The 17,225-nt window shown below is 42.0% G+C and overlaps 1 protein-coding gene across 1 annotated transcript in view; it reads right to left on the bottom strand.

Moving 5' to 3' along the window:
• LOC108574736 (nuclear factor of activated T-cells 5-like) overlaps window positions 1-17,225 on the bottom strand; it is a 27,654-nt gene that overhangs the window by 1,264 nt on the left and 9,165 nt on the right. Inside the window, exons 2-6 of the mRNA XM_017937368.1 lie at window positions 8,751-9,049; window positions 4,027-4,327; window positions 2,243-2,761; window positions 1,706-2,170; window positions 15-1,636 (exon numbers count right to left, since the gene is read on the bottom strand). Coding sequence (XP_017792857.1) covers window positions 15-1,636; window positions 1,706-2,170; window positions 2,243-2,761; window positions 4,027-4,327; window positions 8,751-9,049 — 3,206 coding nt within the window. The remainder of the gene's footprint in view (window positions 1-14; window positions 1,637-1,705; window positions 2,171-2,242; window positions 2,762-4,026; window positions 4,328-8,750; window positions 9,050-17,225) is intronic.

Genomic DNA, 17,225 nt, shown 5'->3' with positions numbered 1-17,225 from the left:
TGACCCGCCGGCACAGCCTGAACCTGCTGCACCGCTTGCACCTGTTGCACAGCCTGCTGGACAACTTGAGCGTGCTGCACCACGTGCTGGACCACTTGCTGCTGCGCCTGTTGGACAGCCTGGACAGCCTGCTGCTGCGCCTGAGCGACAACCTGCTCGACCTGTTGCTGTGCCTGAGCTACTACCTGCTCCACTTGCTGCGCCTGCTGCATCGCTACAACATCTTGCTGAATAAGACCTTGCATCTGCGGAATATGCTCCGTCGCTGTCGACATAGTCTCGTTCGTAACTTGTAACGGGTTATGGGATGCTACAGTTACGCTAGCATTCGACGTACCGGTTGCGGTCACGGCTGGCTCCTGCATCGTTGGCAGGAGGGCCGCGTTAATGGTGGTCAATAGACTGTCACCGTTAGTCTGTTCCGGAACCACTGACGCGGGTGATGGAACGGACGCGGCACCGTTTCCTGCCAAAGGTTGCACCGTCTGTGGCGGCATCAACGCCTCGAGGAGCATCGTTTTGACAGGAATAGTCGGGCTAGTTCTATTCTGTTGGGGACTGGGTATCGTTTCGTGATCGGGGACCGCGGAAACGTGGCTCATCATAGCGTTACTAGTCGGGTTGACGGTGCGCAATGGCGACACCATTTGATGAGATTCCGCGGCAGTGTTAACTAGAGTGTCTAACTTAACTCCTTGAGGAGGAGAGGCTAAAATAGTAGGAGCTTGTCCCTGCTGAGGTTGACGTCCTGTAGTGATAATGGAAGCTCGTTGCTGTATAGTGCCCACGAAGCCGTTCTCCTGACTCTCAACCTCCTTCACGTTCGACTCGATGTGGTTCAAGTATTTCTCTACGCTGTGACCACTCTGTGCAGGTAGCTGGCCGTTTGGCGTTGCGGTGAAGTTCGACAATGTACCAAACTCCGATTGGTGATGCTTCATCCGAAGATCAACGACACCGCCGCCTTGAAGAGTTCCGTTAGGACTGCCTTCTGTCGGCAACATCGGGTTAGTTTCTTTGTTGATATGATGGGGACTTAGAACTTTGACTTGAGACGGTTCGTGCATACCTCCGAAGGTGTTTGGGTGGGTGGACACCATCGACAAAGTGTGCTGGTTCCGCATTAGATCGACCACACCAAGGAGATTCACTGCCTCCTGTACAGGCGAGTTATTAGCCGCGACTGGCACCGATCTGATCATGTTAGCCTGCGGCGTTTCCCTCGAGTTCTCGTTCACCAGCTGTTGCAACGGACTGGTACCCGTGGAACTGTTCGCAGTAGGCGTTGGTATACTTTGCATGCTGTTCTCGCTGATCATACTGTTCTCGCTGTTCTCGTCTAACACCTCCGTCTTCAAATTATCCGGAAGTATTAACTGAAGGTTCGAAGATGATCTACGGTTTAGAAGGGGATTCGCTACCAATGCTGGCGGTGGCATCATCACGTCAGGAGGTGAATTTTGACAATTCGGACTCTGCGCTGCCCACATCATCACTGGCGTTACCTGGGATGACGCAGTGACTGGCGGTGGGCTTGGATCATTCTTCAAGGCTTCTGTTGTCTGAGAAGCTGGCTGTTGAGAAGGCATAGTAGCTAAGAAGTTCGGCGTTCCTGCGGCTGTTTGTGTAATCAGAGCTGAAACGTAACGACTACATTAAGGAAACTGGACAGCGACATTGTTCAGTGATGAAGAAAGTCACTTACTGTTTGATGGTACACCTGCAGTTAGAGATACCGCTGTAGGAGACGTTGCTAACGTAGCATCGCCATTCGTGGTTGCTAATGGTGGTGTTATAGGCTCGATCTTGCCGACTGATGGCTCAGGTGGCGTGGATGCAGCGGTATAGAGGAACATGTGAGGTTCGCTCGTTTTTCCAGAGGACACCGCGTACAATTTCACGTTGACCGTTTCCGTAGGCGCTAGATCTTGCCGCCTATAGGGTGGTACTACGCACACAAGATGAGTTTGCTGAAGGAACTCCTTGTCAGGTACCACCGCGCATTCCCAGTGAGGCTCTAAGCTGCTTGACAGATCGTCGTTGTCTAATTGAAACACTACGCGAGTATCTTTGAGGAAGTTCTTCCCAAGTATGAATAATTCCAATCCTCCGGTGCAGGGACAGGATGTGAGTGATTTCTTGCAGATCTCTGGTATACCAGGCGGTTGAGCTGAAATGATTGGTTCGTTTTTCAAATATTTGTCCAACGAATAATTTCTATAATTTCTCTAGCGACACTTACTGCAAACTATAGGTTGAGAGCAAACTTGCAAAGTCTCCGTAGTACCATCCGGATGAGTTATGGTCGTACGAAACACCATTCTACAACGTGTGGACTTCTTCTTGCTACGTCCCTGTAGCACACCAGCTTCCTGCGGAAATCTATGCTCCACATCGACGTTTCTCTCTTTCAAGATGCCAACGCAGTCACACGTAACCATCATGTCCTTCGTTGGATCCATATCCACCTCTATCACTATGGTGCCGTCGATTTTACGTTCGATGCATGGCGTCGAGTTCTTTCCACTCACACGACAAGCTTGGTAGAACATATGAGGTACGACGCGACCAAGGTCTGTGCCGATGAAAACTTGAAGTGTGGTAGGTTTGTCGTAACCAACCAGGCGTACAATTGGAAATCCATTTCCGGTACGATCCTTCACCGCCCCTCTGGAGCCCTCTGTCTGGTAACGAGCTCTATGCTGTTGCTCAGGTTGGCAAATAATCTGCAGTTGAACCTTTCCATCTGTGGAAGCACTACCTGTTAATCGTACAAGAAGAACCATTGGGTTAACGTACGTCGATTTTCTCATTTCTCTATTTACGTTATCAGCGCGTGCAGAAATAAAGGCTGTTGCTTATGAGAGCTTTACGCGCGAAAAACGCGTATCGAGTAAGCGAGGATTGCTCGTTGTAGAAACGTGTCGATATGTTTGATGCTAACTCGAGAAACGGAATTGTGTAACGTGCTCCATACGCGGATAACACTGGTTTAATTATACTTTTACAGGCTTAGGGAGATGAGGTAATAGTATACAACAAGGAGAAAATGCGTTCAGAGTTCTCATTATAATAAAACGGGGAGAGGAAACAATATGTGTTGTACGCGGTTACATAAAGTCTCGTTTGACCTACATTCCGTATCGCTGTTTGATATCAACGAAAGAATATCGATGGTTTATTTTAACCGGGACTAAACGGTTCCTAAACAACGTAGATAACGTATCGCCGCGGCAGAAAAACCGTGGTGGAGTGTGCTGTGTGTGCGTGTATCAGAGAGAGAGAGAGAGAGGGGTGAAAAATTTCGCCGGAAACAGGCTTATCGAAACTAGTCTCGCCAATCGAACCAGCCGCGCAAACAAAAAAGAGAGAAAACCAGCGACAATATGGCCGGGGTAGAAGTCGTGGGAGCCGAAGGTTATCGTCATCTTCTAAGATCAGCCAGAAAATCGGTCTCCTCTCTCTTCGGTTTACAGTCCGAGATCCAGATGCAAACAAGCTGCTCGAGGAATTCTCGCGAATTACTACCGAGCGCAATTTATCTAACAACGCAAACGCGCCTCTACTAAAAATGACAATTAACACGCGCCCGACAATATAAACAGACTGCCGACACGTATACACATCTCTCTCTCTCTCTCTCTCTCTCTCTCTCTCTCTCTCTCTCTGTCCCTCTTTCGAAAATTCCTTCTCGTAAATTCTCCTCTTGAAAAAGATTTCAAGAACATCTTTCTATATACCGAAGAGCTTCGACGTTATCTCCGCCTCGTGACCTCGCGAAGACCTCGCTGGCTCTGGTATCTCCACCAAAAAACCGCAATATCAACGGTAATAAATTTTCAAACCCGTCTACGAACTAGAGAGGAGCGGCTCTCTCCTCAACGAGAGATCGATAAACCCAGCCTTCGTTTGAACGTTCCGATAATGTGTGAAAGAGGGTTAACGATAGCCTGGTAGGAATGAAGGAGAGAAACAAAAAACGAAAGAAGTGGAAATAATAGGAACAAACACGTGTTCTACACGTACACAGTTGAGAAGTAAGTGTGATGGGACCCTGTTGAGCAGTGGGTGTCCTCTTCGAGAGGACACCCAAGCCTGGACGTGTCCTCGAGACCTCGACCACCCTTCCTGTACCTCCATTTCCCGTTCGACTTCCGGAAATGGTCGCCAATCCCCCAATTCCATTCGACGTGCCCCTGCTAGCAGTTTTACTCTCGGGGCTTGTCACATGCGCGACCTCTGGAAAGGCGAAATTCGCATCTTCAGACTCAAGCTTGATGTCCATCTTCCTCCTCTTCGAGTCCTCCTCACCGGCGCCGTTCCAAGCCTGTTAACCAACCAAACAGAGAGGATTGTTTTAAGTGTGTGCGTGTGCAACCAGTGGCCCCTGGTCTGGCCAATTGAACGAATCAGACCGTTCTGATCGAGCTGGGTTCAACTACCGTTAGAGACCGGTCAGTGTGGTCGTTGATTCGACGATGAGCACCGATCCCGTGGCAGAGACGCGTGATCGCATTAGAGCACGCTTGCACGTGCACCATCGAGTGGCGCAACCGAGAGGGGAAGCTTCACGGGCTTCGACCGCGGGGAGATGCTCTCTTGGGAAATGTTCCGAGACCTCGTTTAGAAAGTCTGTTTCAGGGTGGAAATGGGGTAGAGGGTGAGAATAATGCTGGTTTGTTAGGGTGCCTTTTCTTTTTCTTTTTTTTTTTAGGGTGGAGTTTTTGGTTCTTTGAATGGGGAAGTGTAGTTTTGTGAGGTAATGTACGAGGAACTTGGAGTATGGATGTGAATTATCGGTACACTGGTATTAGGTACAGGTATGGTTACGAGTTATGAGTTTAACTATAAATGTAACTATAAGAATATTATAAGTGTAGTACAAGTGCAGGATGAATTTAGCATATGCAGTAAGATAGAAGGTCTAACTATGAGTATAATTATGAACTATAATTGAACTATAACCGTGAATATATCAGTGTAGATATGAATTACAGGTATACTAGGTACTGTGAGGTAATGCTAACGCTTTTACAAAAAAATGTTGACTATGAAACTGTCTTAATAACGGATGTATTTTTCTTGCTCTGAATCATGTCGAATTTAAAGATTAAAGAAATAAGCACCGCTTGTTGGTGCAAAAAATTCTGCTTCTCAACGATTGGCGAATATCTACCCTTTGTTTCTGCGAAAAAATTCACATTGCGCAACCGTATTAACGACAAAAATATTTGTCTCTCTGTGACTCATTTTTAAAGCGTTCAAGACGGTACGACCTACCGGTGGGGCAACCGCGCTCTTATTTGCCGACGTGACCCACCGATGTGGGTCATTCTAACATGGATGACAGGAAAAGATTAAACAGACGTGGTGACTCACGTTATTTTATAATATTCTACAAAAAAAAAAAAAAGAAAAACACGTATTCTTAAGAAGTGGACAGATTAGAAAATGAAAAAATTACCGATAATAAACACTTCAGTATAATCGAACTGTCTGATCATAACAAAGCCAGCAACAGAGCAGCGAGCGTTTCGTAAATTTCGCTGCCGCTTTTTGAATATGTTATTAAGTTAAATAATTCAAAATTCTTGCTTTTATTCTCCCGAAGCATAATTTCAATTTGAAAACAGGCCAACCATCGTGTATTCGGCTCGAGTATCAGTGAAACCGGCCCGCTTTTGGTCAATATCAACCGGTCCTGCGGTCCGTAACATTTACCCAATTATCACGGGGATAACATCGCGGTCGCGTTGCAAGGAGCGCATTATTAAAACGTTTAATCTGTCGCGGTAGTGACCGTATGTAGCGGAACGGTAGCGTATACGTGGCTGAGGATCACGCTGCTGTTATCGATATATTGTGCTGTTACGCAACAAGCTGCCTGAGAATAAGTTATCGTTGCATGTATCGATATCAATCGAAGAGAGCTCTCCCGCGCCTCGACAGCGCGGGGAGAAACGCGCGTGTTTGTGCACCGCCGATAATACGAAAGGGAAAAAGAAGCGTGCAAAAAAAAAAAAAAGGAGAAAAGCGATTCCCTTCCTCGAGTATCACTTCGACGATACCGCGCTGTTGCTGTACCATGTTTCCGATAGTGCCGTAATATTTCTTTTAGCAGGACGTTGACTGGTTTCGACGCGTGTTGCACACCCACGGGTTAAAAATAATATCGGGTCGAGAAGAGTCAGATTGAGATCTTCCGTGTTACGCCACTGGACGGAATGTGAAATTGGTGATTTTGTAATTTCTCGTTTGGTTTTTTTCTCTATTTCATGGTTTGTGAAAATCGGGAAAATTCGCTGAACAGAAGAACGACATGCGGAGATAACGGTACGAGTGTAACGCCATTTCCAAATGATAATCGACGATAACACAGAGCTCGCTGCTTCTGCTAGCCCCTTTTGTCACGCTCCTGATAACCCGTGGTGTATAAACAAAATGGCTAGCGCCATTTATGTTGGAGTGATGTGGAAAATTGTGCGAAAATGTTCGAAAGAAATTGGACGGAACAAAGGATAGTGTAACTGTTGGATGTTCTACCATTTTGCATTTTTAGGTTATGTCTTTCGTGATTAATTTTGCAGTCTCCGATGTGTTTCAATTATAAAAGATGACCAATATAAAATAAGCTTAATGACAATGAGAAGGATAATGTAATTGTTGGATGTTTTACCATTTTGCATTTTTAGGTTATGTCTTTCGTGATTAATTTTGCAGTCTCCGATGTGTTTCAATTATAAAAGATGACCAATATAAAATAAGCTTAATGACAATGAGAAGGATAATGTAATTGTTGGATGTTTTACCATTTTGCATTTTTAGGTTATGTCTTTCGTGATTAATTTTGCAGTCTCCGATGTGTTTCAATTATAAAAGATGACCAATATAAAATAAGCTTAATGACAATGAGAAGGATAATGTAATTGTTGGATGTTTTACCATTTTGCATTTTTAGGTTATGTCTTTTGTGATTAATTTTGCAGTCTCCGATGTGTTTCAATTATAAAAGATGACCAATATAAAATAAGCTTAATGACAATGAGAAGGATACTGTAATTGTTGGATGTTTTACCATTTTGCATTTTTAGGTTATGTCTTTCGTGATTAATTTTGCAGTCTCCGATGTGTTTCAATTATAAAAGATGACCAATATAAAATAAGCTTAATGACAATGAGAAGGATAATGTAATTGTTGGATGTTTTACCATTTTGCATTTTTAGGTTATGTCTTTCGTGATTAATTTTGCAGTCTCCGATGTGTTTCAATTATAAAAGATGACCAATATAAAATAAGCTTAATGACAATGAGAAGGATAATGTAATTGTTGGATGTTTTACCATTTTGCATTTTTAGGTTATGTCTTTCGTGATTAATTTTGCAGTCTCCGATGTGTTTCAATTATAAAAGATTACCAATATAAAATAAGCTTGAAACCGCCCCTGAGACACTTCTTTCTCTAACAGTACACGCAAAGAGATTTTTTATTACTGATCTTGTACTTGATTCTCGCTATCTTTGGAAGTATGCAAGAATACACTAATATCTATATCGCGGCAATTGACTAGAAAAACAGTGAATCACAGGATAAATATGCTAGATACGTAAAATCTACTTTAATTTCACACTTGGGTGAAAGTTGAGCAAAGTGCGCAGAATCGTGTGTACAAAATTTCAAATGAAATTTCTCGTCTTAATCCGGCCGCGCCGTATCGACGAATGATCAATATCTTCCATTGATTTACCTTATCGATATAATAAATTCAGTAAGATAGACAATCAAAAAGTTCAACGTTTGCAAATGTAACGATACGAAGTTTCAATAAATTGTAATATTTCGTTAAATATTATTCGAGGTTGCGAACTTAATCCTCGCGTTAGACGCGTCGCGAATCGAGTCCGCCAAATTTCGTTTTGTCTTTGCTAACCGGAAAAACAGTTAAAAACTCCGATATACGTTCAAGAACGTGTCAAATGGTAAATAAAGTAGCGGAATAAATTTATTATCAAAAAATAGAAAAAAAGAGACGGTTAAACTTTGCGGAGTATGAGTTCACAAGCTTGTTACGCTGCGACAATGAATAATCACCACGTGGTAAATAATAAATTAAGACGGATTTATGAACCTCAATAAATTGTTCACCATGTATAAGAGATCTGAGCAATGAAACTGTTTGAAAGAATCAACCTCGAGAATACATTATCCCCTAACGTTCTCATCTTTCCCAAGTTGCGCCAAAAATGATCAATTTCATTGTTTTCACTTCATATTACTTCCTAGGTGTGAAGAAATAAGTTTCCCACTATTCACAACACTGTAACTCACGTTTTCTGTCATAATAGAAAGGATACCGCAACGTGGAAAATTAAAGAAAATAATTAAATAAAATTGCACTTATTGGACGATTAGTTATGCACGTGTACGAGCGTAAAGTGGTTTAATATCGAAACAAAATGTTTATTTCTGTGTTATTGGTGTGTGCGAAAGCAGATTTCATTTGAAACTGAGATAGAATGAAATGAACAATTATTCAACAGGAATGTAACATTACGCTAAAAGGCACATCTGTGCCGAAGTCGATAAGGTTCTCGCCATGAAAATCGGGCACGAGAACTTTTGCAATCGTCCAATAGTTTCAAAAAATTTCAAAGAAGATCCGACTTGCAACATTTCCTATCGCACAAAGAGAACTTCAAGTGCAAAGTGTTAATATCCTACACACGGCGAATATACGTGTAATCCACTAACGTTTGCGTTCGTGAGGTGTTGCTGGCGTTCCTCGAAGCCAAGCCCGGAATCGTTCGAGTTATCGCAAACGTCCTGTGCCGAGCTGGCTCTTGATCCGTGCTCATCCGAGCTTCGTAAGGATCCCAAGGGTATCCTGGGCTGTTGCTGCTGTTGCTGGGCTTGCGGCTGCTGTTGCTGCTGTTGCTGGCGTTGCTGATGACTGATCCTCCTTGAGGCGGAGTGCGCGCGGTTGCTCGACGTGACGGTGCTCCTTTGAACCGATCCTATCACCGCTGACGATCTTCCTCCTGCATTGTTACCTAAACGAGAAGTGTTTTATTAATATACAGCGATAAGGAATGGAACGATCTAAGAACAGAATGGTGTGGCTAGAGATATAATTGTTCTGTTAAAAAATTAGATCTGTAGACTTAGTAACTATTGTTCCCTTGCACGAGAATCTTTAGTAAACGGCGAAAGATTTAGGCGTGATTTAAAGGGAAACAGGAGTATAATTATCAAAGCTACGATTATTGTGTGAAAGCGTTGTTATAGTTTTATTTATTCAAAAGATTGCAAGGTTCGTTTGTCAGAGAAACTTAGCGAATGTTGCTCAAGAAGGATTTGAAGGGATGGAGGAAAGTGATAGTGAGGATCGGCGGTAAAGGAAAGAGAATTTCTGAGGATTAGCAGAGCATAGGAGGTTGTCGCTATAGAATTGAAAACGAAATCTTAGAATTTCAGAAAATTGTATTTTAAATTGTAGCATCAAGAATCCTCCGTCGTATCGAGCTTAACCCAATTCCATGGAAACGAGAGAACCTCTACTCCGTGCGAAATAGTACACTGCAACGAAGGAATCATTCAATTCGTGCAATAACACGGTCCAGAGACGAAGTTCAAGGCTGCCAAGCAGAATTGCAACGACACAAGTGTCATCGAGACGCCACTTACGGTCCAATATAAACCGTGATCTTCGTCCAGAAAGACCATCGTCATCGTCATCATGATTCACAAAGTGAGTTACATCATTTCTGGCCTGAAGCTTTCGAAAAGGACTGGGCGGATAACGAGGAGGCCGATCGATAACGAACTATACGTTATCGCGTGACTTTTCAACGTGGACGTGAGTTTCATCGCGGCCGGAAAAAGTGGAAAATTCGAGCGGTATATTTAAACGCGAACGCGGAGGAACGCGAAGCAAAGAGGAGGCTTGCGAGCTCGACGAGCAGTTTTTAGCCGCGATGCAGAGAGGCGCGGACTGCTCGTGATTTTCATTTTTCCGCAACGGGGCGATATACACGCGGCGGCCAGCAGACATCGAACCGTACAAAGTCCGGCGGAGATCGATGATTGCACGCTCCTCTCTCTTCGTGGCCAGGGTAAAAAGACGGGTTTATCTCGCGACGATTAACCGGCCCCGCCGGCGATCAACAAATGGAACGAACAATACGCCTATCAGGGATTGATTTTGATATTTTTTTCCCCCTTTTCTATCGACGGTTTTGTTTTCGACGGATCTTTCACTACTATGCTTGCTCTCCTACCAACATTTTTCAACGTTTCCTGGTTTCGATCAAATTACAAGTTTACATGATTTGGACGAAACGGTCCGTTCGTTGAGATTATTTTTATTCAGACTTCGATTAATTTTAATTCATTAATTTTTGTTAGAATTTTTACTCTAGAACGATGCTCAACTTTTTAAATAATTAGTAGTTTTGGTAAAGTCACGAGTTAGATTGTACAAGGTTTGAGCGAAATTATTATTGCTTCGAATTCTGAAGAGGGAACCTTTGACTTTTCCGGTGACCGGTGAAGGTTTCTCAATTTTAGAATGTTTGATGCTTCTAGTCAAGTTACGAGTTATATTACAGAAGCTTCGAGTGAAATGATCCGTTTGTTCAAATTATTTTCAGTGGACGTAATTTCAACATAGGAGTTGAAGATTGACATTTGCTTTAAATGTACGGTTTGAATGAACTGAAGTAGAAATAGCAAATAGACAGTGTTACTGTTATTTCAGAAGGATTTTTTGTTTTTTTAATTTGAATTATGAAGGATTATTAAGAATAGTAATGAGATAGTTTCGTATGCAACGATAGAACGTGGTTAGGCTATCGCAGAGTAACGAGTACTCCACGCTTCGTCCACAGGTCTCAGATGATTGTCACTGAATCTATTTCCGCTGATAAAATTCTACCTTGCGTTTCAAGGTATCCGACGCTCCTATTTCCGTGAACATCTACTCCAACACTCTTCTCGAGCACTCTCTAATGCATCCTTCAACTTAAAAATATCTCCAAAAAACCACGCAAAATTGCCATCGCTAGGTACAACATACTCCAAAAAAAAAAAAAAATTCATCAATAATAAAAAAAAGAAGAATTCTCAAATCCCATAAAATGTAAGTTCACAGAGAGCCTCTCTCGATATAACCGTGAGCAATTCAAAATAAGCGCGAGCACAGCAATTATCCTCGCAAATAAAGTGTATCCGCGATACAGCTTGCGCGAGGAACAACCTCCGGCGCGTAGATAAACACGGAAAAATGTGCTCGACGGCGAGAAACAGCACGGCAAAACGAACGAGGGAACCGATGAGAAGTACATACGTATCAAGAAACGAACAACATGCGCATCTATCGAGAGAGAGAGAGAGAGAAATAGAAGCGAACGAGAGAGATAAGGATAGATGGACAACGTGGAGAGAGAAAGAGACGAGATAGAGAAACGAGTGAGAGAGACAAGAATAAACAGAGAGAGAGAGAGGAGATAGAGAAGTAAACGAGAGAAAGAGAGATAAGGATAGATGGACAACGTGGAGAGAGAAAGAGACGAGATAGAGAAACGAGTGAGAAAGACAAGAATAAACAGAGAGAGAGAGAGAGAGAGGGGAGATAGAGAAGTAAACGAGAGAGGCAAGGATAGATAGGAGAGGAGAAAGACAAAGACGGACAGGGAGAAAGAGAGGGAGAGAGAGAGCGATATATCGGTCTATCTATAGAACAGCTCGACTACTGGATGGGATAATTGCGTGGGGGTGAAGTTGCAATCGCACATGCAACTGGTGGCGAGGGGGCTCACCCCGCCATGCCGCCAATAGGGGGTGGGCGCGGGTCGACGTAATGGCCACGTGCACACACGTGTAAGGTGGATCTATGTGATCGTCGAGGAAAATCACGGGACGATGTCAACGACCCGCACGGGTTCCCCGACGATCTCTTCGCCGTTTTCAAAGCTCGTCGTCGCCTCGCGCCGCCTCGTTATTCCGCGTTTCCTCCCCACACCACCCACCGGACAAATCGCGGCCGTACGCGGAATTTAATTACCGCCGCGACGTAATTACGAGACACGAGTTTTGTATCCGTGAGTCTGGGGCGTCGAGGGTCGCGTTTCGATGCAAAGGGAATTTTTCCTTCTTTTTTTTTTTTGTGCTGTATGTACCTTCTGGCTTTTCCTTTCTTTTTTTCCTTTCGCTCCGAGGGAAATTTTGGCGAATCGCGAAGGGTGGATGCGAATAGGTGAGGCTGGAAATAGTAAAAATGCGAGGAATTTCGTTTCGTTCGAATGTGAAGCAAGTTACGAGATAATGTGTAGTAATTTGCAATCTTGCGTGATTTTTCTTTTGATCGAAGGAGAGGTGTGTTTTATTCATTCTTCTAGGTGTCTGTAATTTTTCATAGATCGAAGAGATATTTTATCGATTTGGCTGAAATTACGAAGCAGCCAATAACGACACTCTCGTGCAACACGCAGCACGATGTTACCAATAGAACGACTAAACGATCAATTTTTCAATTTGTTTCACTTTTCTCTTTCGCATAGATGTTACAAATGAACTCCGTGTACGAATTTCAGTGAAATTGACATTCCAAACTGTGTTAAGTAATTCGAAATTACGTTCCCCGCGTCTGTCCCGAAAACTGAATGCACCACTTAGAATAATTGAACTAGCAGCCACCCTTTGCAATACCTTGAAAGCTCCGGCCTGTCGCATAAATCACACCCCGCTACATTTTCCATTTGCCGCCCAATTTATTCCTCTGCGTCGTCCAAAAACCTGACCCTCTCCACTTTAAACACGGTAAACAGGACTTCGTCTATCAGCCAGTGCTCCAAAGTCGACGGGCTAGAACGTTCGACGATGTTCAGCAATCTTATCACGACCCTTCAACAATATGCCAGACCTTTTTTTTGAATTATTCTTTGCCTAAGAGGGGCCAAAACAGAACCCTGAGAAGATCAGCACGAAACAACGGAGATACCGAACCGACCGGAATCTAATAATCGTCGACGACAATAAAGATAATGTCGAAGATAATAATCGCGTCGAAGAGAAGAATGATCGCGATGACGAGTCTGCACGCGCGGTTGTGTGTCAAAATAAATTTCGCAGAATCTGATGGAATTAAAGAGAGAGAAAAAAAAGAGAAAGAGAGAGAGAGAAAACAAGTTGATAGAAGAATTGACAATTTTCTTCCATTTTTGCAACATTTTCCTTTTTTCGTTTATTTTCTCGCCGTTCCGATGGATTTTCCTCTCTCTCCATGGAATTAGGCCTGCCCCATAGTCCTTCCCCCGCCGTGTATTTACGTCTCCGCGGCTCGTCCTCGAACTCGTCGAGGCTCCGTGCATTTGCGAGCGTACTACCGATAACAGGATCGATAAACATCGTTACTATTACACGGCAAACAGAGCGTCGGACCGCGCGCTAACTATGACGCCTCTCGAGTCTCAAGGATATTGTTACCTGCGCCGAACGATTCCCTCTCGATCCTTATCACGTACGATCGCCGCGCGCACGGAACTAACCGCCTTCTTCCACTCGCTTCCCTCTTTTCTCTCCACCGCCATTTTACTCATTTTCCATTGTATTCCTCGAAGTGATCAATCATTGCACGGGAATTTGAAATCGCGCGGAATCTAGCGCGCGACATTCGCTGTTAAACGATCAAACTTAACGAATAATTGCACCAATTTGAGAGTTTCAGCCTCTTGTCGTTTTTACGCGAGATGCGACGAACTTTCGAAATTTTTGGAAATCGTACAATATTAAATCTCACAATTGACGATGCTTTGCTGGAAAATATCTAATTCGTTCAGTTGTCACGTTTTCACAATTCCACGAAGAAGGTATATGCGGTGGCTCGAAACGAACGTCGAATAATTTAGTATCAGAATTCGAGATTCATAGTTAATCAGTGATTTCGAGCAAGATTACGTTACTCGAATTCCATAGATAATTCTAGAAGAGCCTCGTATTGTCACGAAGTTTACTTCGTTATGTGATTTCTAAGCGCTGTTTAGTAACGCTGTGAGGAAATCTCTAATGTGATACCGATACGAATACGATTGCTGCATTATTTTACTAATATTAGAAGAAATTCCGCGAATATTCGCAGGAAGTCGTATAATTGTACAAATTCCTGCTATTCTTAGGTTTTCCTACGTTCAGCTGGCCTAATCGCAAGTTAAACAACTTACTGCTAGATCATTGCTCTATAAGTAGCGATAGGGAGATAAGGGGAGCAAGCTTCTCGTCGATTTTTCGAAAATCTACCAGATAAAACTCGTTTCTAACAGGCTCGACCAAGTACTATCAACGTTCCATTGTTCTGATACGTCTTCGAACACGTTGTTTCGTCTACTGGTTTACGAAACTTAATCCCAACCATTACTATATCAATCATTCCAATGGATTCTTATCTTTCACATTCCATTACTTTCACAGAAACTACGAAACCAGTCCCTTCGGGCGTACTGTTATCTGTCAGAAACTCGAATTTACAGTTCGATCCAATGGGAAGCTTTCCAAAAACATTTCATGGAATCGTTTCAAATACCGCGTTCCATAGATTCTTTCGATTAGAGCTCGCGTGACACGTTCACGATCCTCTGCACTTCTAAAGACACGAGTCGATAGCCTACTTAAAAAAAAAAAAAGAATACGCGATAAAATTGACGGTGAAATTCGTGAAATCACGATTTTACGCGACACAGATGTGATCGTGGGAAAGGTGAAGGCAAACAGTGGAGGAGTAAAGAGACACGTGAAAATCTATAAATCTACCGATAATTATTGAAACAACGATAACAAGTATGAATTTTAATCGAAATTCAGATTTTCTCGTCCCTGATATTCGAAGAACCGCAAGACTAGTCAAATTGAGAATCTCTATATCCTCGCCAATAAAAAATTCAGATTTTCTCGTCCCTGATATTCGAAGAACCGCAAGACTAGTCAAATTGAGAATCTCTATCTCAGCTGTGTCAATAAGAAACAAACGAGCATGTGACGAAAGGTGGAGCAGAGTAGGTCGTTCGGGTGCTTTAAACGGACGCATTGAGAAGACGATTCCGACTGCTTCCAAATCGAGCATCAGCGATAATTCACGTTCGATAAGGGGAAATGTGTGATTCTAACGAAACCACGTTACGAAATCCACGTCACCGACTCCATTTTTTCTTTTCTCGTGCACGAGATCACGTGTTGGTCGATCATCACGAGCCACGAGATTCGAGTAACGATCTTGGCGCAACGTGACGTAAGTACATACACTGCTGTTCATAAGTGCTAGGACACCCGTTATGTTCGTAAAGAAAGTACATCTCAATGAAAAATTGGCATAATTATTGTTAAAAGATTCGAAATATTCACTTTCGTTTTTCTTGAAATAACTTAAAATTTCGGCTTCGATAGTTACTTCTCCTAACATCGTTTGCAACTTTGCGATTTTCGGAAATAGTAAATTTTTAAGTGTTTTATAATATTCTCGAAAAACGAAAATCCTGTCCGTACTAAAAAAAATTCAAATACTGAAAAAAAAAATAATTCGAACATTTAGGGAGATAAAAAGTAGAATTGAAAAAATGAGTTGCCCAATTCCAGAATAATTCTGACATTAAGCAAATTCTTAAGAAAATTTTGCAAGTTCAACCTAAGAAAATTTTGAAAATACAGAATTTAAAAGAATTTTGGAATAACTTTAGGTTTGCTTCATATTCGTTAAGTGTCTCAATACTAATGAACGAGAGTGTACATCGCTACTGTAGGGATGTTACGGGGGGGGCAAAAGTTAACTCACAAGGAAACATATCGAAGTGTAAACCACCGATTTTGTTGAAATTTAAGTATAATGTAGTTCCCATAAAAATATTTGATACGTATTTTTTTTTTATCGCCAAGCATCCATGTTGAAGGGATGAAAACCACCCGCACAGTTGAGGCTATGAAAGCTATTTCGACGAATATCTGACAAACTACTACAGCTAGACTAATCACGTAAATTGACGAAATTAGTGTCTTTTAACGACAAATTCGATGGTATAAACTATTTTGGAAAAAATCTATTTCTTTACATAATATATTAAAAAATAGCATATTTTGGATCATTTTTCCAGCTAAATGCTTGTAATTTCCAAATGCTGAACTATGACGATGTTGCCGTAAAATGTTCACGGTGCAAAAAATAATTTACGCTTTAATCACTTCTTTGAGAAACACCATTATTGAACAATTTATATTGATTTCTTTTTCAGCATTTGTTTAAAAACAGAAATGAGTGTCTGACAATAAAATCAGCTATTTTCTGAGCTACCACATATTTACGTGTTTAAAAAGATAAAATTATTTCCAATATTTAAATACTAAAAGTTTAGTCAAAAATAGTAGACTATGTATATATTTAAAAAAACTATAAAAACATAAAAAAAAATATCACTGAAAAATTCTTGCAACAGGATTCGAATCTGTGACAAACAGAAGGCAGGCAGCTGCCAGACTCATTACCGATTACACTGTACCATTTCAAGTATACTAACGTTTTTTATCGAAATTCCAAATAAACAAATATTCAAGAAAATGTATTAACATTTAGCTGAAAAAAATGATCAAAAATATACTATTTTTAACTATATTACGCAAACAAATGGATTTTTTGCAAAATAGTTTGCACCATCGAATTCATTGTTAAAAAGTACTAATTTCATCAACTTATGCAATTACTCTATCTCTAGTAGTATCCGAGATATTCGTCGAAATAGCTTTCGCAGCCTCAACTTTAGGGGTGGTTCTCAACCCTTTAACATGGACGGTTGCCGATAAAAAAAAAATACGTGTCAAATATTTTTATGAGAACTACATTATACTTAAATTTCAACAAAATCGGTGATTGACACTTGAATACGTTTCGTTGTCGGTTCGCTCCACCACAGTTGCCCCCACCATTGACGCTCTCGCAATGTTTAGACAGGGCACACGCTGATATAGTACCAATATCTGCGAGAGATACAGAAACTCTACTAATGTGATTATTTCCACTTATATCTCGTAATAAAATTGAAAAAATAGAAGTTACACGAATAGTTAACGTGCACTAATATGTCACATGGATTCATTAAATTAATATTTCACACTCTGTATCTGTTCCTGCGATAACGCTTTGCAACTCGCTCGCAATCACTGTATCCCACTCATTTCCGACGCATTCCTCTT

This window comes from Habropoda laboriosa, unplaced genomic scaffold (assembly GCF_001263275.1).
Source record: "Habropoda laboriosa isolate 0110345459 unplaced genomic scaffold, ASM126327v1 scaffold223, whole genome shotgun sequence".
Classification (NCBI taxonomy): Eukaryota; Metazoa; Arthropoda; class Insecta; order Hymenoptera; family Apidae; genus Habropoda; species Habropoda laboriosa.
Note: the sequence above shows the minus strand (reverse complement) of the source record. Positions and strands in the feature narration are given on the sequence as shown.